Raw genomic sequence first — 26,643 nt, 5'->3', positions numbered from 1 at the left:
CTGACTCCAGTACTCTTGCCTGGAAAATCCCATGGACAGAGGAGCCTGGTAGGCTGTAGTCCATGGGGTCGATAAGAGTCAGACACAACTGAGCGACTTCACTTTCACTTTTCACTTTCGTGCATTGGAGAAGGAAATGGCAACCCACTCCAGTGTTCTTGCTTGGAGAATCCCAGGGACGGGGGAGCCTGTTGGGCTCCGTCTATGGGGTCACACTGAGTCGGACATGACTGAAGTGACTTAGCAGTAGCAGCAAACATAATTTACCATGATACTTAATTCTAAATTCATGAAGTATTAATTGTTAACTATCAGAAGAATGATGACAATTGCTTTTGTGTGTTTTACAAGTGCTATTGGAATACATTTTAAATATTATCCTTTAGAAATCTTATTTAAGAATTTTGAGCTCATAAACTTGGTCAAGCTATTTAAAGCATCTCCTTTCACAAATAACTAAATAATTGGCCATTTAAACGATAGTAAAATTACGGAAAACCCTAAGGAGTTAAATAGCAGAATTTCTGTTCCAAACCAGTATTGACATAATCACTGTTTCTGTATTTTAGAGATGCTCTTAGTGATCTTGCATTACATTTCCTGAACAAAATGAAGATAATGGTGGTAAAGGATATTGAAAGAGAAGACATTGAATTCATTTGTAAGGTAAAGTATTCTTTATCTGTATATGTGAAAATGTTCACTAGTCAGACGTCTGAGTTTGTGAATGTGACTGTTATTCCCAGACGATTGGAACCAAACCAGTTGCTCATGTTGACCAGTTCACTGCTGACATGCTGGGATCTGCTGAGTTAGCTGAGGAGGTCAGCTTAAATGGTTCTGGCAAACTGATCAAGGTAACTATTAAAATTAAGTTTCTATTTGCTTGGGATTTGGGTTTTTTTTTTTAATCCTTCAAATAACCTAATTCCAGAGTTTGTTTACTAAAGATTACAGGCTGTGCAAGCCCTGGAAAAACAGTTACAATTGTTGTTCGTGGTTCTAACAAATTGGTGATTGAAGAAGCTGAGCGCTCTATCCATGATGCTCTCTGTGTTATTCGATGTTTAGTGAAGAAGAGGTAATATTACTAAGTAACGTTTTGCCGTATTTTGATTATTAAGATTTTATATTTTAAAGATTTTTAGTATTATTAAAACTTTAAAGAGTATTAAGCTTTTAAATAAATTATTATTTCTGTCGGATAAAATAAACTAAAAATACACTTGTGAATTTCAGAGCTCTTATTGCAGGAGGTGGTGCTCCAGAAATAGAGTTGGCCCTACGGTTAACTGAATACTCACGAACATTGAGTGGTATGGAATCCTACTGCATTCGTGCTTTTGCAGATGCTATGGAAGTCATTCCATCTACACTAGCTGAAAATGCTGGCCTGAATCCCATTTCTACTGTAACAGAACTAAGAAACCGGCATGCTCAGGGAGAAAAAACTACAGGCATTAATGTCCGAAAGGTAGTAATTTAAACTTTGGTTACTGCAGAAAATGTTGATTAATAAAAAATACTGAAAGCTTCATAATTGTCTGGGGAATGAAAAAGGCTTTGTAATTAAAAATAGAGTAACCTTCAATTTGGATACAAAACCTGCAGGTTAGTTAATGTATGCTAATGAGTGAAAATGAAGATGATGTCTTAAGTGAGAAATAGTATTTTGTTCATTAACCCTGCCATTTTATGATTGTACAACTTTAAATCTGTGCTTCCGTTTTCTTGGTTGTAAAAACAGGGATTATTATATTCCCTCATAGGCCTGTGAGGATTAAAGTTTTAAAATGAAAGTGAAGTCGCTCAGTTGTGTCCGACTCTTTGCGACCCCATGGACTATAGCCTACCACACTTCTCTGTCCATGGGATTTTCCAGGCAAGAGTACTGGAGTGGGTTGCCATTTCCTTCCCCAGAGGATCTTCCCAACCCAGGAATTGAACTTGGGTCTCCTGCATTGTAGGCAGATGCTTTGCCATTTGAGCCACCAGGGAAGTCACTAAATAGAAAGTTCTTAACAAAGACACCTGGTGTATAGTTAACCATTGCTGCTATTGTGAGCACCAGCCTGGTGTAGTTACTTAGGGTAAACACACAGAACAGTAGTGATTTCTCCTGTTGTATTGTTTTATTAACGTCTCCTTTTATTGAGAAGACAGGTAACATGTAATGGGAAAAAATGGACAATACAAGGTGATTTTTTTTTTTTTTTTTTAAGGTAGAAGCAGGTAGAATTCGAGGGCACTACCTGGTTAGGGAAAGTTTTAGGAAGCTGCAACTTTGGTAGGGGATAAAAAAGTGTCAAATGGGGAAGCAGTGATTTATAGGTAAGAGGGACCAAAAAAGTTAATTCATTTTGTCTAGAGCAGAGGTGATGTGTTGATCATATAATGGACTTTAAGATTGGAAAGACTGGATAAAAGCTAGAATGAAGAGTCCCTTGAGTTGTTGATGAATGGGTGGGGTGGCTGGGTGTTTGTTTGTTTTTTAATTCCAGTAGTTGCGAGTTTTTGTGTATTTGTTTAAACCAAGAGACTAAGGTGATGGAAAGAGCATTTTAAGGAGGGAAGAATGGAGACAGGATTGCCTATTAAGACATCAGCAGTAATCCTAGGATAAAGGTGAGGGAATAGTGGCAGGAAGAATCTAAAAGTGGAAAGCGAGAATGATGTGAAGGACCAGGTAGACTAGACTTGGCCAAATTCAGAATTAGGAATCAGATGATTTAAATTTCATTACTTTTTTCTTTAATTGAGATACTTGATTTAGAGTGTTAGTTTTGAGGGCTTCCCTGGTGGCTCAGCGGTAAAAAAATCTGCCTGCCTATGCAGGAGACATGGGTTCGATCCCTGGGTTAGGAAGATCCCCTGATGAAGGAAATGACAACCCACTCCAGTATGCTTGCCTGGAAAAATCCCATGGACAGAGGAACCTGGTAGGCTGTAGTCCATGGGGTCTCAAAGAGTCAGACAAGACTGAGCAACTCAACAAGTTCCAGGTATATAGCAAAAAAAATCTTAAAATTTTTAATAACTATATCATCTACTTAATTTTTGCCAGGAATTTTAAAAGATACAAAGAATTGTTTTGGAGTTCAGATTGGGAGAGTCTAGCGTTAATTCAGTTTTTCCAGATTTTAGTTGAAAAACAGCCTGTAACTTGGGGAAATGCTTAGTAGAGAGTACCTGACTTTGACTAGACTACAGGAAAACTAAGTTTGAAAGGCTTTGAGGTTTACTGGTAACAGTGTAGTTGGTAATGTGTATCATTACAAATACTAAAAGCAACTTGTACTGGTTTGCAGGGTGGTATTTCCAACATACTGGAGGAACTGGTTGTCCAGCCTCTGTTGGTTTCAGTCAGTGCACTGACTCTAGCAACTGAAACTGTCCGGAGCATTCTGAAGATTGATGATGTGGTAAGTATATACAGGTTGTGAATTTCCTACAAGGGCAGAAAGGCATATTTTTGAGGAGTTGGGGTGGGAGCAGTAAATGTTGTTAGTTTGCTAGTCACGAGGGTGAAAACAGTTCATATGTCTAGTATTTTCTCACCTATAAAAATAGGGAAGTTTGGATAACCACCTTAAACATCTTCCATCCTTAAAATTGTGTCCTTAGAGATTTTGAAATTTTTCTCTTTTCAGGTAAACACTCGGTAATCTGGTTAACATTGTCTGACTGGCACCATCATGGCCACTAATGGTGCAGCTGGAGTGGAAGAGCACCTTGGCATTCCTTTGGAAGATTGTTATGAATTTCTGGGCCTGGTCTTCCAGTTGGCATTTGCTTGAAATTGTATTGACACAGTTTAATGAAAATATTAAACACATGGTTTCAAAAAGCAGATTAATTTATTGCTCTATACTCTGCATTATTCCCACTCTCTCCTAAATTCTGTTATTTCTGATTGACTAGAAATCTGTGAGGAGAGAAAAAAGGAGCTAACATTTGCCTGTTAAAGTGAAGGACTTAATGCTGGGTACTCTTAAGTTTTGTGTTAGGTTGTGGTTTTTTGTTGTTTTTCTCTTTTTTGGCTGCATGGCATGTGGGATCTTACTTCCCCGACCAGGGATCAAACCCACACTCCCTGTATGGGCAGCAAAGAATCTTAAACACTGGACTGCCAGGGAAGTCTCCAGTTTTGTGTTTATTGATAGAAGTATTGAGAAGGAAAAATGGCCCAATATGCTCATCACCCTGATAACCCCCCATTTTCAGTAATACATATGTGGTTTGAAAAGTTAACAGTACAGAAAGAGTGAACAATGAAAGTTTTTCTCATTCTTATCCCATTTTCTAAGAACCACTGTTGTGTGTATTGGGATTCCTTCTAAAAATAAAAATATGCATATATGTAGCAAATTTTGTTTGTATAAGTAAGTCTTTTCTCAGTGGTTTAAAACATCTTAGTCTTACACCAAGAGTATTATAAAATTTAACTAGTTCTGTCCTTGTTTTAGTCACCATGTAGTCAACTTGGCACACATTCTATATATAGCTTAGTGGTCTTTTTTTAACTTGTCAAGCACTCCTTTATAAACGCTTTCATGGCTTTTGATTGCCTTTGGATAAAGGCCAGACCTTTAAGGTGGATCACAAATTGAGCCTTAAATCCGTGATTACTCTCATCATCTTTTGTATTATATATAAAGAGTATTATGAAAGCAGTGGATGGAGGGGGGGACTCCTAAAGGTTTTGGAGAACTTCAGCCAATCAGTATGAAGTTCCTTTGTATCTGATAACTCCAGTAGTTAATTAAAATGACTAATCTGATAAGTGGTAAATTCAGATAAGTCTTTGGATAGTCTGGAATTTAATAATTCAGTAATTATTTCTCTTTTTAGTGGGTATTAGGACCTTGCTGTTGGAAAAGAATCATTTTATAGCTGCCATAAAACAATGTTGTATAATGTAAAAACTTTTAAGTCAAAATACTTTAGCCAGAATTTTTCATATTGGAACTTTTAAGAGTTATTCAGCACCCTTATGTGTGTCTGTGTCTTAGGCTATACCTGTATATCTAAATATGTTTAAAAATTTGTAAAAGAAATGCTAACAAGACAAATCTTAGTCATTAAGTTTGATGTAAATTAAGCCACTATTTAGGGTTTGATTGGGTTTTACAAGTTTATAAAATTTATAAAGTTAATGTTTTCCGAAGCAGTGGTGGTGCTTTGTCACTGAAAGGCCAAATGACAAAACTCAAAAATAGTGGTCTGATTCAGTTAGATAATTCTAAAGCAATGAAAGGAAAATTATCCTGTTAAATATTTAAGAGGTATGCTTTGAAATAGGAATGATGACTATCCTAATGAGACAAAGGTTTTGCATACTTTTTTCCTCTTGAGTACTATTTATTTTTTCACTCTCATTTTAATTTTTTTGGCCACACCCCGTGGCTTGTGGGATCTTAATTGCCAGACCAGGGAACTCAGGCCCATAGCAGTGAAATCGCTGAGTCCTAACCACTAGACAGGCAGGGAATTCCCACCCTAGCTTTTCATTAAAAAACAGTTTACAGAACAGTATGAACACCCTATACCCTCGAACTATTGACATTTTACCATAGAAGTCAGTTCTATAATACGATGTATCCTTAAAAATCTTGGTACGCAAAATTTTGCAATAGAAACCACAGGGCTTAGAGAAGAAATGTGGTTGGAGACAACCCCAAGACTTCATCAACAACACAAAAGGAACCTGATCAAATAGTTAACAAACAGTAATTGGTTAAGAATTACATTTACATGCCACTTGAAAAAACACCAGAAAATTGAAGTGGCTGTTGGAGCTAATGTCATTGCAAAGTAGTAGAAGGAGGGTATATGAAACCTAGGTTGCAACACTGGATGTGTTGAGTTTGGCTTATAAAGGTTAATGTCTTTAACCTTTTAACAGTTTTTTTGAGGTGTGTGTGCAGTTTCGTGTGTCATGGGGCAGTTTGATTCAGATGGATGCATTTTTGTGTATTCACATTTTTCTTGAAATCAAGCAAATGTGAAACGATGTTGCTGAAGTCACTTCCCACTTTAAAATTTCTTGTGTTTTGATGGTTTTGACTATAATGTATCTTAGGTGTAGATCACTTTTTAAGTTTATTGAGCTTTTTAAAGGTACAGATTAATAGCTTTTCCATCAATATTGCTGAATTAAGATAAGGATCAAAGGTTCAGATACACTGAGTGGCTAGAAGTTGTAGAACAGAGTACTAGAAAATGAAGCTTTACAGAAATAGTTCCCAGAGATGTGTAGAGGTGTAGTTGAGTCTTTGGCTGAGTATTATGTGTCCGGTAAAACTATATAGAATTCACAGAAAAACCAGTGAAAGTAGTAGACTGGATTTACAGTGGCGTTGAAATAGTTTAAATTCTTACTAGGTTGGAGAAAACCTTGTAATAGGGAATGAGTAGAGCCTTCAGAATAGTACAGCCTTAATAGCAAGATTGAATCTGACCAAAGCTTAAAATTCTTAAAGGATATAATAATAACAAAATTCACAGTGCCTGGAATTCAACAAAAAAATCAGTAGTGTGAATGGATACAGAAGATGTATTATATATACAATGGGATACTAGACCATTTGCTAAGTGAAACAAGGGACAAATACTGTATGATACCACTTATATATGGAATACAACTAGTGAGTATCACAAAAAATTTAAACGAATGATTACCAGTGGCAAGAGAAGGAAGGAAGGCAATATAGGGGTGGGTAAGAGATATAAATCATGAGGTATAAAATAGATACATTGTACAACATGAGGAATATAGCCAATATTTTATAATAACTATGGGGTATAATTTTTAAAAATTGTGAATCACTGTATTGTACACAGGTAACATTGGATAACAACTGCACTTCAGTTTTTAAAAGGACATCAAAATATGAAAAATCAGTCATGCAAGTAAAATCACAGTAGAGAGTAAAGACTGACAGTGAAAGACTGAAGGCTTTTTTACTAAAAAAAAAAAAGCCAAGGATGCCCACTCTGCCACCCCTATTCAACATAGTACTGGAAGTTCTAGCCAGGGCAGTTAGGCAAGAAGAATTAGAGGCATGCAAATTGGAAGAGGTAAAATTGCCTCAGCAGATACAACCTTATATGTAAAAAGTCCCAAAGATTCAACACATAAGCTGTTGTGATGAATGAATTCAGCAAAGTAATGATACAAAATCAACACAAAAATCATTTGCATTTATACATTAACTGAACACTATGAAAAAAAATTACAGAATTCCATTCATTATAGCATCAAAAAATACTTAGAAATTAACCAAGAAGGTGAAAGATATGCTCAGTGAAAACTACAAAACACTGTTGAAGACAAATGGAAACATTGTATGTTTATGGATTCAAAAACTTAATATTGTTAAAGTGTCAGTATATCCAAAGTGATCTATATAATCCCTTATCAAAATACCAACGGCATTTTTTTCAAAGAGCTAGAACAAATAATCCTAACATTTGTAAGGAACTACAAAAGATGTCCAAAGCACCGTTTAGAAGAATAAAGCTGGAGGTATTATGCACCCTGATTCCAAGCTATATTATAAGCAACAGTAATCAAAACAGTGTGGCACTGGCATGAAGACACACATTTAGACCAGTGGAATAGAATAGAGAGCCCAGAAATAAACCCTCATCAGTTCAGTAGCTCAGTCGTGTCCAACTCTGCGACCCCATGAATCGCAGCACTCCAGGCCTCCCTGGCCATCACCAACTCCCGGAGTTCACCCACACTCATGGCCATCGAGTCTGTGATGCCATCCAGCCATCTCATCCTCTGTCGTCCCCTTCTCCTCCTGCCCCCAATCCCTCCCAGCATCGGGCTTTTTCAATGAGTCAACTCTTCGCATGAGGTGGCCAAAGTATTGGAGTTTCAGCCTCAGCATCAGTCCTTCCAATGAACACCCAGGACTGGTCTCCTTTAGGATGAACTGGTTGAATCTCCTTGCAGTCCAAAGGATTTGCAAGAGTCTTCTCCAGCACCACAGTTCAAAAGCATATATATTGTCAAATGAGTTTTGACAAGGGAGCCAAGGCCAGTCAATGTGGAAAGTTCAAACTTCAGCAAATAGAGCTGGGAAAACTGGATATCTACATGCAAAAGAATGATATGGGACCCTTACTTAACACCACACACAAAAATTATCTGTAAATGGATCAAAGACCTAAATTAAGACCTAAAACAATAACACTCTTAGAAGAAAACACAGAACAAAAGCTTCACAACATTAGATTTTGCCAATCACTTCTTAGATTTGACATAAAATCACAGATAACAAAAGAGACAAACTGGGCTTCATGATATTTTAAAATTCTGTGCATCAAAGACACTATCAACAGAATAAAAAGCAACCCACAGAAAGGGAGAAAATTTCTACAAATCCCATATCTGATAAGGGATTACTACCTAGAATATAAGTCGGACACCACTGAGCGGCTAACACCTTCACTTTTTCAATTTTTTCACCTAGAATGTCAAGAAAGAACTACCAAAACTCAGCAACACAATTTAAAAATGTGCAAAGAACTTGAATAGACATTTCTCCTAAGAAGATATATAAATGTCCAATAAGCACATGAAAAGATGCTCAACAGCACTAATCATTAGGGAAATGCAGATCAAAACTACAAGATAACACCTCCTTACCCTTTCAGAATCCCAGGGACGGGGGAGCCTGGTGGGCTGCTGTCTATGGGGTCGCACAGAGTCGGACACGACTGAAGCGACTTAGCAGCAGCAGCAGCTGCTATCAGAAAACAAAACAAGAATAACCCGGCAGTCCAGCAGTTGGTGCTCCACACTTCCACTGCAGGGGTCACAGGTTCAGTCCTTGGTTGGGAAACTAAGATCCTGTGATCCCGCAAGCCACGTGGCATGGCTAAAAAAATTACTCCAACACAGCTTAAAAACAAAATAAGTTATTAAATACATTAATGTACTATTGTATTAATGTATAATTATATATTAGTATACTTTATGTATTGATATATAAACTTATTAATATATGATTTATATTTGACATACATTTAAGTGGTTTCAAAGTAACTAATATATTTATTTCATATATAATTTAAATATATATGTATTTTATCATTTCTGTCATGAATTCTGTAACCCATGAATTGTTTTTTAGAAATATTTTAAAGTCTGCAAAATGAAAGTGAAAGCCTCTCAGTCATGTCCAATTCTACCACCCCATGGACTGTGTAGCCTGCCATGCTCCTCTGTCTGTGGAATTCTCTAGGTCAGAATACTGGAGTGGGTAGCCATTTCCTTCTCCAGGGGACCTTCCTGACTCAGGGATGGAACCCAGGTCTCCTGCATTGCAGGTAGATTCTTTACCATCTGACTCACCAGGGAAGCCCAGAGTCAACAAACTGAAAGGTTTTTTCTAGCTTTTTAAAAAAGTTATTGTCTAACTTAATTGCACTAACTGATCAAAGAATGTTGACTGTACAATATTAATCCTTTGATGTCTCTTGTGGCTAGCTTTATGGCTTAGTGCTATGGTTTCTTTTTACAAAGTTCCATGTGTTCCTAAAATAATACATACTCTCCAATGGTTTTATATATATATTTATGTAAATTTATTTATATTATTTTATAATATATGTGCTCAGTTGTTCAGTTGTGTCTGAATCTTTGCAGCCCCATGAACTGTAGCTCCCAGGCTCCTCTGTCCATGGGAATTTCCAGGCAAGAATATTGGAGTGGGTTGCCATGCCCTCCTCCAGGGGATCTTCCTGATCTAGGGGATTGAACTCACGTCTCCTGCATGCACTGGCAGGAAAATTCTTTACCACTAGCTGCAACTGGGAAGCCCTTTAAAATATATAAAATATATTTATATAAATATTTTCTAAAATATGTATATTACTAAATATGTATGTTCAGTTCAGTTCAGTCGCTCAGTCGTGTCTGACTCTCTGAACCCATGAACTGCAGCACACCAGGCCTCCCTGTCCATTGCCAACTCCCAGAGTTTACTCAAATTCATCTCCATTGAGTTGGTGATGCCATCCAACCATCTATCTCATCCTCTGTCGTCCCCTTCTCCTCCTGCCTTCAATCTTTCCTGGCATCAAGGTCTTTTCAAATGAGTCAGTTCTTCACATCAGGTGACCAAGTATTGGAGTTTCAGCTTCAGCATCAGTCCTCCCAAAGAATATTCAGGACTGATTTCCTTTAGGATGGACTGGTTGGATCTCCTTGCAGTCCAAGGGACTCTCAAGAGTCTTCTCCAACACCACAGTTCAAAAGCATCAATAATTTGGCACTCAGCTTTCTTTATAGTCCAACTCTCACATCCATACATGACTACTGGAAAAACCATAGCTTTGACTAGATGGACCTTTATTGGTAAAGTCACGTCTCTGCTTTTTGGACTTCCCTGGTGGCTCAGAGGTTAAAGCGTCTGCCTACAATGCAGGAGACCTGGATTGGGAAGATCCCCTGGAGAAGAAAATGGCAACCCACTCCAGTATTCTTGCCTGGAGAATCCCACGGACTGAGGAGCCTGGTGGGCTACAGTCCACGGGGTCGCAAAGAGTCGGACACGACTGAGCGACTTCATTCACTCACTCACTCTGCTTTTTAATATGCTGTCTAGGTTGGTCATAACTTTCCTTCCAAGGAGCAAGTGTCTTTTAATTTCATGGCTGCAATCACCATCTGCAGTGATTTTGGAGCCCCCCAAAATAGTCTGTTACTGTTTCCAATGTTGCCCCATCTATTTGCCATGAAGTGTTGGGACTGGATGCCATGATTTTAGTTTTCTGAATGCTAAGTTGTTTTTTTTTTTTAAACATTTATTCAGCATCATGATCAGACTACTACATTTAGCAATCAACAGTGTGGGTGCAAAAAAAAAAAATGTACATTAAAACCCTTTGTTGGAATGCTTTACACTTTACACAGAACAGAAACTAAAATAACCTGTTTTACAATTAGTCACAAGTACAGTCCTTGAGTTTTTTGCCCATACACATGCTGCTGCTGCTGCTAAGTTGCTTCAGTCGTGTCCAATTCTGTGCGACCCCAGAGACGGCAGCCCACCAGGCCATCCCTGGGATCCTCCAGGCAAGAACACTGGAGTGGGGTGCCATAGCCTTCTCCAATGCATGAAAGTGAAAAGTGAAAGTGAAGTCGCTCAGTCACGTCTGACTCCTAGCGACCCCATGGACTGCAGCCTACCAGGCTCCTCCATCCATGGGATTTTCCAGGCAAGAGTACTGGAGTGGGGTGCCATTTCCTTCTCCATGAATGCTAAGTTTTAAGCCAACTTTTTCATTCTCCGTTTTTACTTTCATCAAGAGGCTCTTTAGTTCTTCTTCACTTTCTGCCATAAGGCTGGTGTCATCTACGTATCTGAGGTTATTGATATTTCTCCCTGCAATCTCGATTCCAGCTTGTGCTTCATCCAGTCCAGCATTTCTCATGATGTACTCTGCATATAAGTTAAATAAGCAGGGTGACAATTTACAGCCTTGACATACTCCTTTCCTGATTTGGAACCAGTCTGTTTTTCCATGTCCATTTCTAACCGTTCCTCCTGACCTGTATACAGATTTCTCAGGAGGCAGGTCAGGTGGTCTGGTATTCCCACCTCTTTCAGAATTTTCCACAATGTGTTGTGATTCACACAGTCAAAGACTTTGGCATAGTTAACAAAGCAGAAGTAGATGTTTTTCTTGAACTCTCTTGCTTTTTCAATGATCCAAAGGATGTTGACAATTTGAATTCTGGTTCATCTGCCTTTTCTAAATCCAGCTTGAACATCTGGAAGTTCATGGTTCATGTACTGTTGAAGACTGGCTTGGAGAATTTTGAGCATTACTTCTAGCATGTGAGATGAGTGCAATTGTGCGGTAGTTTGAGCATTCTTTGGCATTGCCTTTCTTTGGGATTAGAATGAAAAATGACCTTTTCCAGTCCTGTGGCCACTGCTGAGAGTTCCAAATTTGCTGACTTATTGAGTGCAGCACTTTCACAGCATCACCTTTTAGGATTTGGAATAGCTCAACTAGAATTCTATCACTTCCACTAGTTTTGTTCATAGTGATGCTTCCTAAGGCCCACTTGACTTCACATTCCAGGATGTCTGGCTCTAGGTTGGTGATCACACCATCTTGATTATCTGGGTCGTGAAGATTTTTTATATATAGTTCTTCTGTGTATTCTTGCCACCTCTTCTTTATATCTTCTGTTTCTGTTAGGTCTATACCATTTCTGTCCTTTATTGTGCCCATCTTTGCATGAAATGTTCCATTGGTATCTCTTAAGTTTCTTGAAGAGATCTCTAGACTTTCCCATTCTACTGTTTTCCTCTATTTCTTTGCATTGATTGCTGAGGAAGACTTTCTAATCTCTCCATGCTGTTCTTTGAAACTCTGCATTCAAATGGGTATATTTTTCCTCTTCTCCTTTGTCTTTCGCTTCTCTTCTATTCACAGCTATTTGTAAGGCCTCCTCAGACAACCATTTTGTTTTTTTGCATTTCTTTTCCTTGGGAATGGTCTTGCTCCCTGTCTCCTGTACAATGTAACAAACCTCTGTCTATAGCTCATCAGTACTCTGTCTATAAGATCTAGTCCCTTGAATCTATTTCTCACTTCCACTGTATAATCATAAGGGATTTGATTTAGGTCATACCTGAATGGTCTAGTGGTTTTCCCTACTTTCTTCAATTTCAGTCTGAATTTGGCAAGAAGGAGCTCATGATCTGAGCCACAGTCAGCTTCCAGCCTTGTTTTTGCTGACTGTATAGGGCTTCTTCATCTTTGGCCACAAAGAATATAATCAATCTGATTTCGGTGTCGACCATCTGGTGATTTCCATGTGTAGAGTCTTCTCTTATGTTGTTGGAAGAGGGTGTTTGCTATCACCAGTGCGTCCTCTTGGCAAAACTCTATTAGACTTTGCCTTGCTTCATTTTGTACTCCAAGGCCAAATTTGCCTGTTATTCCAGGTGTTTCTTGACTCCCTACCTTTGCATTCCAGTCTCCTGTAATGAAAAGGACATCTTTTTTGGGTGTTAGTTCCAGAAGGTCTTGTAGGTCTTCATAGAACCATTCAACTTCAGTTTCTTCAGCATTACTAGTTGGGGCATAGACTTGGATTACTTGATATTGAAATGTTTGCCTTGGAAACAAACACAGATCATTCTGTTGTTTCTGAGATTGCATCCAAATACTACATCAGACTCTTTTGTTGACTATGATGGTTCCTCCATTTCTTCTAAGGGAGTCTTGCCCACAGTAGTAGATATAATGGTCATTTGAGCTAAATTCACCCATTCCAGTCCATTTTAGTTCGCTGATTATTAAAATGTTCACTCTTGCCATCTTCTATTTGACCACTTCCAGTTTGCCTTGATTCATGGAAATAACATTCCAGGTTCCTATGCAATATTTCTCTTTACAACATCAGACTTTACTTCCATCACCAGTCACATCCACACCTGGGTTTTGTTTTTGCTTTGGCTCCATCTCTTCATTCTTTCTGGAGTTATTGCTCCACTGATCTCTAGTAGCCAATGGGGCACCTACTGACCTGGGGAGTTTATCTTTCAGTGTCCTATCTTTTTGCCTTTTCATACTGTTCATGGGGTTCTCAAGGCAAGAATACTGAAGTGGTTTGCCATTCCCTTTCCAGTGGACCGCATTTTGTCAGAACTCTCCACCATGACCCATCCGTTTTGGGTGGCCCTACACAACATGGCTCATAGTTTCATTGAGTTAGACAAGGCTGTGGTCCATGTGATCAGATTGCTTAGTTTCCTGTGATTGTGGTTTTCATCTGTCTGCCCTCTCTGATGGAGAAGGGTAAGAGGCTTATGGAAGCTTCCTGATGAGAGAGACTGACTGAGGGGGAAATTGGGTCTTGTTCTGATAGGCAGAGCCCTGCTCGGTAAATCTTTAATCCAATTTTCTATTGATGGTTGGGGCTGTGTTCCCTCCCTGTTATTTACTTGGGCCAAACTATGGTGGAGGTAATGAAGATAATGGCGACCTCCTTCAAAAGGTCCCTTGCATGCACTGCTGCACTCAGTGCCCCCAGCCCTGCAGCAGGCCACCACAAACCCATGCCTCTGCTGGAGACTCCTGGACATTTATGGGAAAGTCTGAGTCAGTCTCTTGTGGGGGTCACTGCTCCTTTCTCCTGGGCCCTGGTGCACACAAGATTCTGTTTGTGCCTGCCAAGAGTTTGTTTCCCAGTCCTGTGTAAGTTCTGGCGGCTCTATGGTGGGTTTAATGGCGGCCTCCCCCAAGAGGGCTTATGCCATACCCAAGTCTGCTGCACCCAGAGCCCCTGTCCCTGAGGCAGTCCACTGCTGAGGTATGGGCAGACCCATACCTCTGCAGGAGACAAACACAGTTCTGTCTCAGTCTCTGTGGGTTCTCTGGGTCCTGGTGCGCACAAGGTTTGTGTGAGGCCTCTGAGTGATTCTGGCGGGTATGGGGTTTGATTCTAAATGAGATTTTGCTCCCTGCTACCGTCTCGCTGGAGCTTCTCCTTTGTTCTTGGACATGGGGTATCTCCTCACAGTCACTCAAGCACCGAGCAGCTGCTGCTCCAGTGCCTACTGTGTTACTGGGGCTTCTCTGCCCTTGGACATGGGGTATCTTCTCACAGTTGCTCCCACACCACGCAGCCGCTGCTCCCAAAACATATATGTACATATTACTAAATATGTATACTCTAAATATGTATATTACCAGGGCTTCCCTGGTAGCTCAGCTGGTAAAGAATCTGGCTGCAGTGCAGGAGACCCTGGTTCGATTCCTGGGTTGGGAAGGTCTGCTGGAGAAGGGATAGGCTACCCACTCCAGTATTCTTGGGCTTCCCTGGTGGCTCAGCTGGTAAAGAATCTGCCCCCAATGTGTGAGACCTGGGTTCCATCCCTGGGTTTGGGAAGATCCCCTGGAGAAGAGAATGGCTACCCACTCCAGTATTCTGGACTGGAGAATTCCATGGACTGTAAGGGGGTCCTTCCATGGGGTCACAAAGAATCAGACAGGGTGGAGCGACTTTCACTTTCACATGGACATGTGTTCTCTGTAACCGTGCTCTTCAAATCGTCTACACCCCTCCATATATACATAACTATGTCAAAGACACATCCAGGAGTATTCATAGCTGCCTTATTCACAATGGCAAATGTGGCAGCCATCTAACTTAGCTGCTTAGATCTCCCTTAAAGACAGGCTCTGCTGTGAGGACTGCAGGCAGTTGTCACTACAGTGTACAGGGGCCTGTCAGTACTGCCTTGAAATAGCTGATTGTAAAAATTTCAGGATATTTTCAAACTGGTTGTTAAACATAGCCATTCTTAAAAATTGTTTTGCTGAACTATAATTAAATAAATTACATTCAAAACAAAGATAATTTCTCAAAACTCTTCACTTCCTCTTCTGTTACTACATTTTCTTATACCTATGCTCTCGAGACCCCAGGGACGGGGGAGCCTGGTGGGCTGCCGTCTATGGGGTCGCACAGAGTCGGACACGACTGAAGCGACTTAGCAGCAGCAGCAGCAGCATGCTCTCGAGACTATTACTCTATCTGTGTGGTGGGAAAACTGTGTAATGGTGTCCTATTGGGCATCTTTCCCCAAGTTCATGTTTGGTGATGTGACACTGGTAACTTGAAATTGGCTCTTGTAGTGGGGGAGACACCATCGAAATCAGCCTGTGCTACAAGTTGGACTTTAAAACTTAAAGCAATAAAGAAAATGTTAGTAATGCAGAAAAAACTTGTGTGTGGTATCTAAAGCTGTCACATTGTGAATAGCACAAAAATTTAGGAAAATTCTTCTAGTGTTAGAAAAGTATTCTAGCAAGGAAGTTGCTCACAACATTGGCAAACAAGTGAAATTCTAATATACATGTTGGTTGTTTTACTTTCATTTTAGTCATTAATACAAACAAAAATATCAACCAGCATTCATCAATCAGTTGCAACCATAGGTTGGCTATAGATATAAGAGTTCAGCAAAAACCAGTGAAAGTATTCTGGAAGAATCAATTGTGGGTGATTTACAGTAAAAAGTATGTATTACTTATAACTTGTGTGCTACAATTCTTTTTATTACTAAAATTTATAAGCATAATCACACACACACTTTCTCCCAGAGAGACCGTCATCAACCATTTACCAGCATACCACTGGCTAACAAACAGGCTTCAAGCGCAGCACTTTAGGGTTTTCCCAAGTATACCATCTGAGAACTTGCTTTTCAAAGAGAGTGCTAGCCAATGATGAGATTGCCGGACTGGTAGTGTTTGGCCATGTCTCCTCTATGTGCAATCCTTGTGTTGGAGTTCTCTTTTTAACCAGTCGGAGACTTTTTCAGGCCTTCACTGTAGTTTCAGCCTCCTCCTACACAATTATTTTCCTTTCCCTCTCTCTTATCTAAGGTGTCAGAATATATCTTGTCCTGAAAACATTCCTATTCCTCTCCTTTTATCTTTCACAGAAACTTCCCCCAATAACTCTTTCACTTCTAACTCCTTCTTGGTGTCATCTTCCTGAAGGATCCAAACTGACAGCAAACAAATAGTAAATAAATGGAAACAACAGGTAAGTGAATAAACTTAAGAAAGTGATACAGACAATGTTAACGATGCAGATTGGGATTCCTTTGTGGCTCAGCAGTAAAGAATTCGCCTGCAATGCAGGAGATGCAGGAGTTAAGGGTTCAATCCCTGGGTGGGGAAGATCCCCTGGAGGAGGGCATGGCTACCACTCCAGTATTCTTGCCTGGAGAATCCCATGGACAGAGGAGCCTGGTAGGCTACAGTCCATGGGGTGGCAAAGAGTTGGACACAACTGAAGTGACTGAGTACAGCACAATGGTGCTGATTAAATGTAAGAGTATATCTTGTCTGTAACTGTTACATTATGAATAGCACAAAATAAAGAGGAAAATTCTTCCAGTATTGGAAAACTATTATCTTAGCAAAGAATACTATTCAGCAATTAAAAAGGAACAGACCACCCCTATATACAACATGGACGAATCCCTAAAAACTGGTATGTTGATAAAAAGAAGTGAAGAGAAAAAGGACTATATGCAGTATGATTCCATTTATATGAAGTTCTAGAACAGTCAAGGAAATGTGAAATGGGGACCATTCAGGGAAGGGGCACAAAGGACCTTTCTGGAATGACTGAAATGTTCTGTACCTTAATATGATTTACGAGTGTACACACTTGTCAAAAGGCATCCAACTACACATTTAAGATCTATTCATTGCACTGTATATATTTCAATACAAAGGTGCAAAAATAATTCTTCCTATGATGATTAAGATTTGTCATTTTCTTCTTGTAGATCTGTCCATTTCTGCTCTATATATTTTGAGGCTATATTATTAGATATCTGCAAACTTATGTATATATAACTGAATCACTTTGCTGTACATAAACTAACACAACATTGTAAATCAACTATTTTTCAATAAAAACAATTTAAAAGATAACTGCAAATTTAGAATATTGCTCACGAGTGGAAGCTTTTTTGCTCTTCTACATACACATACAATATGTCCTCCACACTTACTGCTTCTTTTCCAATCTCTTCTAATGTTCTATTATCAGTGTTTCAGCAAGCTGGTTTGGGGTTGGGGTCAAATCACAAGAGGGTCACGTGCAGCCACAGAACTCGCTGCATGCAAACGCCTAGAAGTCCCTTCTGTGGTCATTTGCGGCGTCGGTACCTCAGGGGTTTCCAACTCTAGCTTTGGCTAAGAATCCAGCCAGTATCGTTCCAGTGGTCAAAGCAAATCCTCAGCCAAAACAAAGAGCAGCCTGCAGAAAGGTGAGGGAGTGGGGCGTTTCGCAAGTGTTTACATTCCTGACGGAAGAAGTACTTGGTTCAGACCTCAGAGAAGGGGTCTTGATATCGCGCGTTGCATACCCTAACTGTGTGGTGGCCACAGCAGGTTGTACGGCCAGGAGTGGGAGGTGGCTGCGGCCTCAGCCTCAGGGAGTAGGGGTTTGTCTGACACTGCACCACGAAGCGACTCAGCCGCAGCAGCAGCAGCACCACGCCTGCTATTTTAAGGTTAGGCTTCTCAAACAGGCGCTTGGTGTAGTGGGAAGGCGTCATTTGAAGAGCCCAAATCCCAAGTGGGAGATGTTGGGGGTGAGGTGGAGATGAGGCTTGTTTGTGGCTACTGGTGGGCGTTCACGCCTTCCGATTCCCACCACTGTAAAGCGCAGGAACCCAAGCAGCAAATGTGCGAGTCACACACCTGCACTGTCAATCACTGGTGGGTGGTCCAGGCTCCACCTTCCTCCAGACTGGTCGATTTCCAGCTTTCAAGTCAGGGTAGAAGGTAACCCACGGCTTCCCATTCTCTGGCTCGCTGGAGAGCCATGTTAGGTCGCGGGATGCAAACGTTACCATTGTCCCGAGACCGCAACACAATAACAAGCCCTGCTTTCTTCTGCCGCCGCCACCTCCTCCAAACATATTATTTCAATGAATAAAAAGCCCCATCACTACCACCACAAGTCGTTTCATTAGTGTAATGTGAGAAGTTTGCGTTTAGGGGGTGAAATGCGAAGAAGAGGGACCAGGTGCCCTATTCCGCAGACCAATCCTCTAAATCAGCAAAGACTCAATACTGACTTCCACTAAGGGGCCCCGCGGCGGGCGCCGGTTTTAAGTGATGTTTGGCCCCTCGCGGCCCCTGTAGCGTCCCTAGTTACCGGGCCCCTAGTAACCACCACCCTAAGCAAAGAGCAATCGGGCGCCTGCGGCCACGCCGGCTTCCCCGCCCCGGGCCAGCGCGGGCGCTCAGGCCTCGGCGGCGCGGTGATGGCCGCTTCGCACCGAGCGGCGAAGTTGGCGGCCAGCAGTCTCCAAACCCCGGTCAATCCCAACACCAGAGCGCGGGTCGCCCAGTACGAACGCAAAGACCCCTTGAATTCCCTGTCGGCGGCGGCGGCGGCCATGGAGGAAGAGGAGGAAGAAGAAGAGAAAGAGGCGGCGGCACGGCTGGCGCGGGCGCCGGTAATGCAGGGGCGGGAAGTGGGGTGGGGCTGGGCGCTGGCTGCAATTGGAGGCTGATCGGCGACCCCCGCTGGTGAGGCGCGGGCTGGGAAATGCGCACCCTGTCCTGACCCTCCGTACAGGTGAGCCTGGCCCACCATGTCCTCTGGGCCCTCACGGAAAATACTCAAAACCGAGGGGTTGAAAAGTCTTTTAATTTTAACCAAAGAGATTGTTGTAGAAATTTCTTGGAGGGCATTTACGTTACGCTATTTCTAATGAAAAGTACAGAACTTTATTCTTATGCTCCAGCAACTGTTGGGAGTAGGTATTTTCTTTTCTTTTTTTTTTCTTTTCTGTTTCTTTTCAACTTGAGGAAAACTGCTGTCCTACAGAGAATAATCCAAAAAATGCAAGTGAATCAGCTGTGTTGTCAGGTGTGCTTTGTTGTCACTTCAATGTCTTGGTTATTAGTGCATCTTAATACAGTACATGAGAGATGATGTTTAAAACCAGCAGGAGTTTAGTGGGTAGATCAGAAACTGAGTTAAGCCTCCAGAGAAGCAAATTACTGAGGCTGCAGTGTTGCCACACTGCTCTTCAGAGTGGGGAGAAACAGCTTTTTCACGGATCAATTTTCAGTGTCAAGTGTTTTGGAAACACCTGTCTACCAGGTAGGGGGCCAAGTCTGCCATCTGCTCTATTCCCTTAAAAGATGAGAACTTTGAATTTTAACCAGCAATCTGCAGATATAAACCTTCTTAACCCCAGGTAAAAGATTCTTTTGTTATTTTTAATATTTATTTTATTTGGCTGTGCTGAGACTCAGTTGCCTCCATGCGACCTTTGTGTGGATTCTTTAGTTGTGGCGTGCAGAATCTACTTCCCTGACCAGGGACGGAACCCAAGGCCCTTGCATTGGAAGTGCAGAGTCTTAACCAACAGAGAAGTCCCCCCAAATTCTTAATACTGTTTGCTCAAAGCATCTTAGATTCAAAACATGTGGTCTAGTGAAAGTCACTCAGTCGTGTCCGACTCTTTGCGACCCCCATGGACTATATAGTCCATGGAATTCTCCAGGTCAGAATACTGGAGTGGGCAGCCTTTCCCTTCTCCAGGGGATCTTGTGGTCTCGGGCTATTAGAAATCACTGGATATTTTGGAATTCTAATCTCTTTAATCTGCACTAGAAGTGTTAATGAGAAAATCTGTAGTAACACCTTTTATGGGCAGTATTTTACCAACAGATAAACTACTTGAGGTTATCCAGAGTAAAGCAGATTAAGACCCTGAACTTGAACCAGAATGAGTGACCTACAACCAAATTCACTTATGATAAAGCTTCAAATTTCAATACCCAATGAAGGAGGTAGACTGATGTTGAACATTGATTTGAATGAAGAGAAGAATTTGGAGTCCTGAGTTAGGATCTGTTCATTTGCTAGTTAACATTAAGACGTAACTTCTTTCAGTTTGTTTCCTTATCTATAAAAGAGCTTTAAAATAACTGTCTTTCTTGTCTCACTGGGCTATTATGAGAACCAAATGAGAGCATATGTGATAGCTAAAAGAGTTTGTATAAATTAGTAGTAATAACAACAGCTGCCAGTGGGGCTGTTATTTAAACACCTATCCGAAAGAGAACAAGACAACAAGAGATTAAGTTCTCTTCTGGCTTGCTGTAGTGGAAAAGTCAGTCATTTCTGTGGTTGCAGGTATACTTCCAGAGTACCCTGTAAAAATGCAAATTTGTATTAGAAACATTACCTTAGGAGAGATCAGTTTATCTAATAAACTAGTTTCTGAGGGACAGTATCTCACTAAAAAAGAAAAAAGGAAGCTAAGTTTAACTCTATTCTGAGACCACGGTACTTGAAGGAACCAAAAGCAAATTTGGATCAGCTGCCACTGTAGTAGTGGTAAAGAACCCCCTGCCTGCCAGTGCAAGAGATGTGAGAGATGTGGATTTGATCCCTGAGTCAGGAAGTCCCTTGACGAAGGGAATGGAACCCATTCCAGTGTTCTCTCTAAGAAAATCCCATGGACAGAGGAGCCTGGCAGGCTACAGTCCATAGGGTCACAAAGAGTCTGACACGACTGAAGTGACTTAGCACGCAGCACATGGTAGTAGACCTGATGGAGACACTGGGGTTGGCAGACGAAGCACTGGAAAGGCAAGAAAGAGAGTGCAGCAGCCAAGCTTTACCTTCCTCACAGTTTGGCTTGATATCTCACCTTGATTTTTAAATGCTAGTTTCTCTCAACTTTGTTGTCTGTAAAATGGAGTTAACTCAGCTTACCATAGCCATCACACAAAATTGATTACGGAGAACTAACTGTCATAGTTCAGTTCAGTTCAGTTGCTCAGTCATGTTCGACTCTTTCCAACCCCATGGACTGCAGCACACCAGGCCTCCCTGTCCATCACCAACTCCCATAGTCTACCCAAACTCATGTCCATTGAGTTTGTGATGCCATCCAACCATCCCATCCTCTGTCGTCCCCTTCTCCTCCAACCTTCAATCTTTCCCAGCATCAGGGTCTTTTCCAATGAGTCAGTTCTTTGCATCAGGTGGCCAAAGTATTGGAATTTCAACATCACTCCTTCCAGTGAACACTCAGGACTGACCTCCTCTAGGATGGACTGGTTGGATCTCCTTGCAGTCCAGGGGACTTTCAAAAGTCTTCTCCAACACCACAGTTCAAAAGCATAAATTCTTTGGCACTCAGCTTTCTTTACAGTCCAATTCTCACATCCATACATGACTACTGGAAAAACCATAGCCTTAACTAGATGTATCTTTGTTGGGTAAGTGATGTCTCTGCTTTTTAATATGCTGTCTAGGTTGGTCATAACGGTCCTTCCAAGGAGTAAGCGTCTTTTAATTTCTTGGCTGCAGTCATCATCTGCAGTGATTTTGGAGCCCAAAAAATTCACTGTCATAGTAGGCCCCTTTAAATCCTTTGGCTTGCCAAGCCACTCCCCGCAAGCCCTCATGGCTCCATATACACCCCTTACAGGACTCTGTGCCCATATAAGGGCATTAAGGCATATTCCTTGAATCTAGCCTCAGTTGGAGATATCAGTTCGTAGGTCTTGCTTTGTGGTTGATGATGATATGGGTAAAGGAATATTCTGTAATTCACAGTTAAAATTTCCTGGATTTTCCTAATGGGATGGCCTTCTCTTTTTCAGCACATTTTGAGCATTTATTAAGTGCCAGTAATGGACTATTTAGAAGTGAGTGCCAGCAGACACAGCTCATGTTGTCACAGTGCTTCCAGTCTGATAGGGAAGTTGGACAATAAAATATGAGCAGTCAAATGATTATAAGACAGGAAATGTTGGGAAAGAGGTGAGCAGGCTTCTATAATTAAAAATGTGATAGGCAGGGACCGACTTCAATGAGTTAACATATAAGCCAATGCCTGATAGATGAGAAAGACCAACCATTTTTGGAGACGGGGGTGGGGGTGGGGGTGAGAAAAGCATTCCAGGTAGAGGAAGCAGCATATGCAGAGGCCCAAAGATAGGAAGAGAAAGAGTTTTGTGTCATTAAGAATCTGAAAGACAGCCAACAGGACTGGAAAAGGTCGGAGAGGTAAGGAGGTCCGTACAGACCACGGTAGGGAGTTTAATGTTTATTGCAGGTGCAGTGAGAAGTCTTTGAGGCTTTTAAGAGATCTAGCGTGTTTCTGTTTACATTTTTTAAAGATGACTCTGATGGCTTTGTGGAGAATGATTGGAGGGTTTGAGAAAGAAAGGGGATTGGGTAGGAGGCTGTTGCAGTGATTAAGGGGCCAGAGGCAGTGGCTTGGACCTAGAGTCCAGGCCAGAAGTGGACACAGATTGTATAGGACTTATGTGAGGCCAAGGAAGAAGTCAAGAGTGCTCATGCCCAGATTTCTGGTTTGACCAGCTGCATGGAAGATAATGCCATTTACTGGATTGGGAGTAACTTGAAGAGGAGTAGATTCAGAGGCCGGGTGGGAATCAAGGTTTCAGTTTTGAACAGGTAAATTTGAGATATCTGTGAAACTAGGAAGTGGAAAGATGTAGGAAGCAGTTCGGCCTATGAAACTGGAGAACTGCAGGGCATGGGTTGGGAGTTTTCAGCCTTTTTGAAACAGTGAAGTCACTTAGGGACAGAGTGCAGAGAAAGAAGAGAAGGGGCCTAGTATAGAGCTCTTAAAACCCTCAACAACAGTCAGGTCATGAAAATGGGGCAAAAGAGGTTAAGATCAGCTCCCGTGGTAGATTTATTGCTGGAGCATGGAGGTTTCCAATTCATTGGTTTCAGTGATGAGGGGAAGGGTCAGATGCTGCTAAGAGAAGGGACATTTCGTCTCTGAGGCAGGAGGGAAGGCGAAAAGGGGCACAAAAGTGGGCAGTTTTGTAGATGGAAAGATGAGGGAACTCCCTGTGATAGTTTCTTTTTTCCTGAAGAAATAAAGGTGTTATCATTTGCAGTTGGGGGTGGGGGTGGGAGCAGGTAGAATAGCAAGGAACAGGTAGGCAGGATCGTGGGGGCAGTGTGAGAGCCACTTCCAGGAGCACAGGACGTGCCAGGCTGACCAAGTAGCCATTAGAAATTGTTCAGTTTTTAATTTAGTATTACTATTCACAAAACATTTTCTTTTTTTTGTTGTTACATTTTAATTATAGAAGTAATACATAAACATTCTCCTTTAAAAATTTTAAATGTTATAAATAAGGCTAAGGCCCTTTGATACTTCTCCCTGCAAAAAGAGAGTCTGGCTCCCCGCTCCCTCCGCATTAGTAGCCACTGGGTTTTATTTTGTTTTGTTTGTAAATGTTTGTTTTATTTGGCTGCACCTGGTCTTAGTTGCAGCATGCAGGATCTTTAGCTGCAGCATGTGGGATCTAGTTCCTTGACCAGGGATTGAACCCAGGCCCTGTGCATCGGGAGCCCAGAGTCCTAGCCACTGGACCACCAGGGAAGTCCTAGTAGTCACTGTTTTGAATCAGATATATACTCTAGGCCTTTTCTTATCTCCTGTGTACATAATATTTTAATATATGGTAGCATTTTGTAGATATATATTGTCCTGCCCCTTGGTTTTTTCCTTTTATCATTTACATGTAGATCTACCTCATTCCTTACAAATCCCTTTAATGCAAAAAAAATTTTTTTAATAAAAATTCCAGAATTATAGATGATAACTTTAACACAGATAATGATGAATGCTGATTACTAATGAAGCAACATGTGTTGGAAGGAGTCATCATCTAAATGGGTCAAGCCAATCTAGGGAAGATTATCCTCTAATCTCATGGCTGTGTGTACAACATTCTACAAAAAGCTCAACAGTTAAAGGGAAAGGGTGCAATCTTAGGCTCTTGGAAAATAATGTCCTTGGCCTAGGTTATCTGAACTACTGTTTCCTTCTGTGTGGAGACAATGATGAATTTAGAGTTGGAAGCCGCTTATTAACCATTTATCTGTTTTGGGTAAAACACTGTGAGATCTGTTTATCTGAAAAGTTTTGTGTTCCCAGCATTAAGCTGAAGTGGAGTGAATACTGTGCAGTCAGTGCTTAAGTATAATTATCAGGCCTGTTGCATCTCTTTAGAAGTTACAAATCCTTCTGTATCATTTTCAAACATCTTTTCCAGGTTCAAATAAACTTCATCCTTTTTGTGAAAATGATTGTTATAAGACCTTCTTTTAAGGAAGAGTCTAAAAGAATGAATGGTGGATGCTTTTGCCTAAAAACGATTCTTTGGAATATCCACCCTATTTTAATGATAGCTTTCGGAAGATAACCCCTTTCCTTAACACTCAGTAGAATATAGCTTTTTAGAGCAGCCAGTATTTCTTTGATTTAGCCTTTGGTGAGGGAATACCTGTTCATTCCCCTTGGGAGGACTTAATATTGTTTTAGCTGGACATTTGTTTATCTAGTAAACACTGATTGAGTGTCTTTCAGTGACACTCTTCTAGGCACTGGGGACACAACAGAGCAAATGCTTGCTTTCGTGATGCTTACTCTTTGGTAGGGACAGGGAGGTAATACACAACGACATCAGCAAATAAGAGTAGAATGTCAGTTGGTGGTGAGTACTTATGAGACGAAATAAAGCAGGAAAAAAAAGGGGTGGCAGTGAGTCAGAGGAGAGGTTGTCATTTCAAAAACGGGTAGTCAATGAAGACCTTGTGGAGAGGATGACATTTTGAGTAAAGCTCTGAAGGAGTGAGCAGGTGGGCCGTGCAGATATCTGGAGGCAGAGCATCCGAGGGGGAGGGAACAGTAAGCCCTCAGGGTGATTCTGCTGATTCTGTGAGCACTAGAGAACCTGCAGGCTGGAATCAGCCCCTGCTGCTAGAGTGAGCTGCTGCTGCCCAGAGGAAGAACACTGCTGGGGTGATGTGTGGTTGTGCTTAGTCGCTCAGTCGTGTCCAACTCTTTGCGACCCCATAGACTTTAGTTCGCCAGGCTCCTCTGTCCATGGGGATTCTCCAGGCAAGAATACTGGAGTGGGTTGCCATTTGCTCCTCCAGGGGATCTTCCCAACCCAGGGATTGAACCCAGGTCTCCCACATTGTGGGCGGATTCTTTACTGTCTGAACCACCAGGGAAGCTGGGGTGATACAAGCAGACAAATAGATGGAGAACTAACAGGAAGGAATAGTCCCTTCTTCCTCCTCCAGCCTTGCAGTCTCCCTCTAGCCCCACTTTTGGCAGAATCTAGTGGTAAGTCTCGGAGAAGGCAATGGCAACCCACTCCAGTACTCTTGCCTGGAAAATCCCATGGACAGAGGGGCCTGATGGGCTGCAGTCCATGGGGTCGCTAGGAGTCGAACATGACTGAGCGACTTCACTTTCATGCATTGGAGAAGGAAATGGCAACCCACTCCAGTGTTCTTGCCTGGAGAATCCCAGGGATGGGGGAGCCTGGTGGGCTGCCATCTATGGGGTCGCACAGAGTCGGACACGACTGAAGCAACTTAGCAGCAGCAGCAGCAACAGCAGTGGTAAGTCTGTGGCAAAGCAGAAATGTTGTTTGCAGAGTCCTGTCCCCAGCATCACTTAGCAGGGTATAAAAGGGTGACTTTGGAGCTGTGAGACAATAGTTTAACAACTGGCTCACATACTTTATGTTTCTTAAAGCTGAAGTTCCAAAGTTCTTAGCCTCCCCACATGACTGAGAAGTGCAGAACCTAGGCTTGAATGAGAATTCTGACACCATGTCTGTAATCTTTCCCCCAAGCCATATGAACGTTCCAAACTCCAAAGTGTCCGACCCTTTCAGCTTTGAAGGGTTGTAAGGGGGCTGAAACCAGATGACCAGGGAGGGGTCGGGAGCCATCTATAGATAGAAACCGCATCTTGATTGCCCTAACCTCCCTTTCCAGGCTTTCTGCCCCAAATTGCTTTGTTCATTTTTACTTTCCTTATAGCCTGTAGTTCAGTTCAGTCACTCAGTCATGTCCAACTATTTGCAGCCCCATGAATCACAGCATGCCAGGCCTCCCTGTCCATCACCATCTCCTGGAGTTCACCCAAACTCACGTCCACTGAGTCGGTGATGCCATCCAGCCATCTCATCCTCTGTCATCCCCTTCTCCTCTTGCCCCCAATCCCTCCCAGCATCAGAGTCTTT

At 41.6% G+C, this 26,643-nt stretch overlaps 2 protein-coding genes across 3 annotated transcripts in view; both read left to right on the top strand.

Moving 5' to 3' along the window:
* The window catches only part of CCT4 (chaperonin containing TCP1, subunit 4 (delta)), a 13,254-nt gene extending 8,886 nt beyond the window's left edge, over positions 1-4,368 (top strand). Inside the window, exons 9-14 of the mRNA XM_010863280.1 lie at positions 570-666; positions 747-857; positions 951-1,081; positions 1,240-1,474; positions 3,309-3,422; positions 3,651-4,368. Coding sequence (XP_010861582.1) covers positions 570-666; positions 747-857; positions 951-1,081; positions 1,240-1,474; positions 3,309-3,422; positions 3,651-3,665 — 703 coding nt within the window. The 3' untranslated portion in view covers positions 3,666-4,368. The remainder of the gene's footprint in view (positions 1-569; positions 667-746; positions 858-950; positions 1,082-1,239; positions 1,475-3,308; positions 3,423-3,650) is intronic.
* Positions 4,369-18,774: 14,406 nt separating this feature from the next.
* Positions 18,775-26,643, top strand: part of FAM161A (family with sequence similarity 161, member A) — a 28,782-nt gene continuing 20,913 nt past the window's right edge. For both annotated transcript variants that reach the window (XM_010863279.1, XM_010863278.1), the window contains exon 1: positions 18,775-19,037. In XM_010863279.1, coding sequence (XP_010861581.1) covers positions 18,843-19,037 — 195 coding nt within the window. In that variant the 5' untranslated portion in view covers positions 18,775-18,842. The remainder of the gene's footprint in view (positions 19,038-26,643) is intronic.

The sequence above is a fragment of the Bison bison genome, unplaced genomic scaffold (assembly GCF_000754665.1).
Source record: "Bison bison bison isolate TAMUID 2011002044 unplaced genomic scaffold, Bison_UMD1.0 scf7180017864489, whole genome shotgun sequence".
NCBI classification, from domain to species: Eukaryota; Metazoa; Chordata; class Mammalia; order Artiodactyla; family Bovidae; genus Bison; species Bison bison.
The sequence above is the reverse complement of the archived record's forward strand: the minus strand, read 5'-3'. Positions and strand labels throughout refer to the sequence as shown.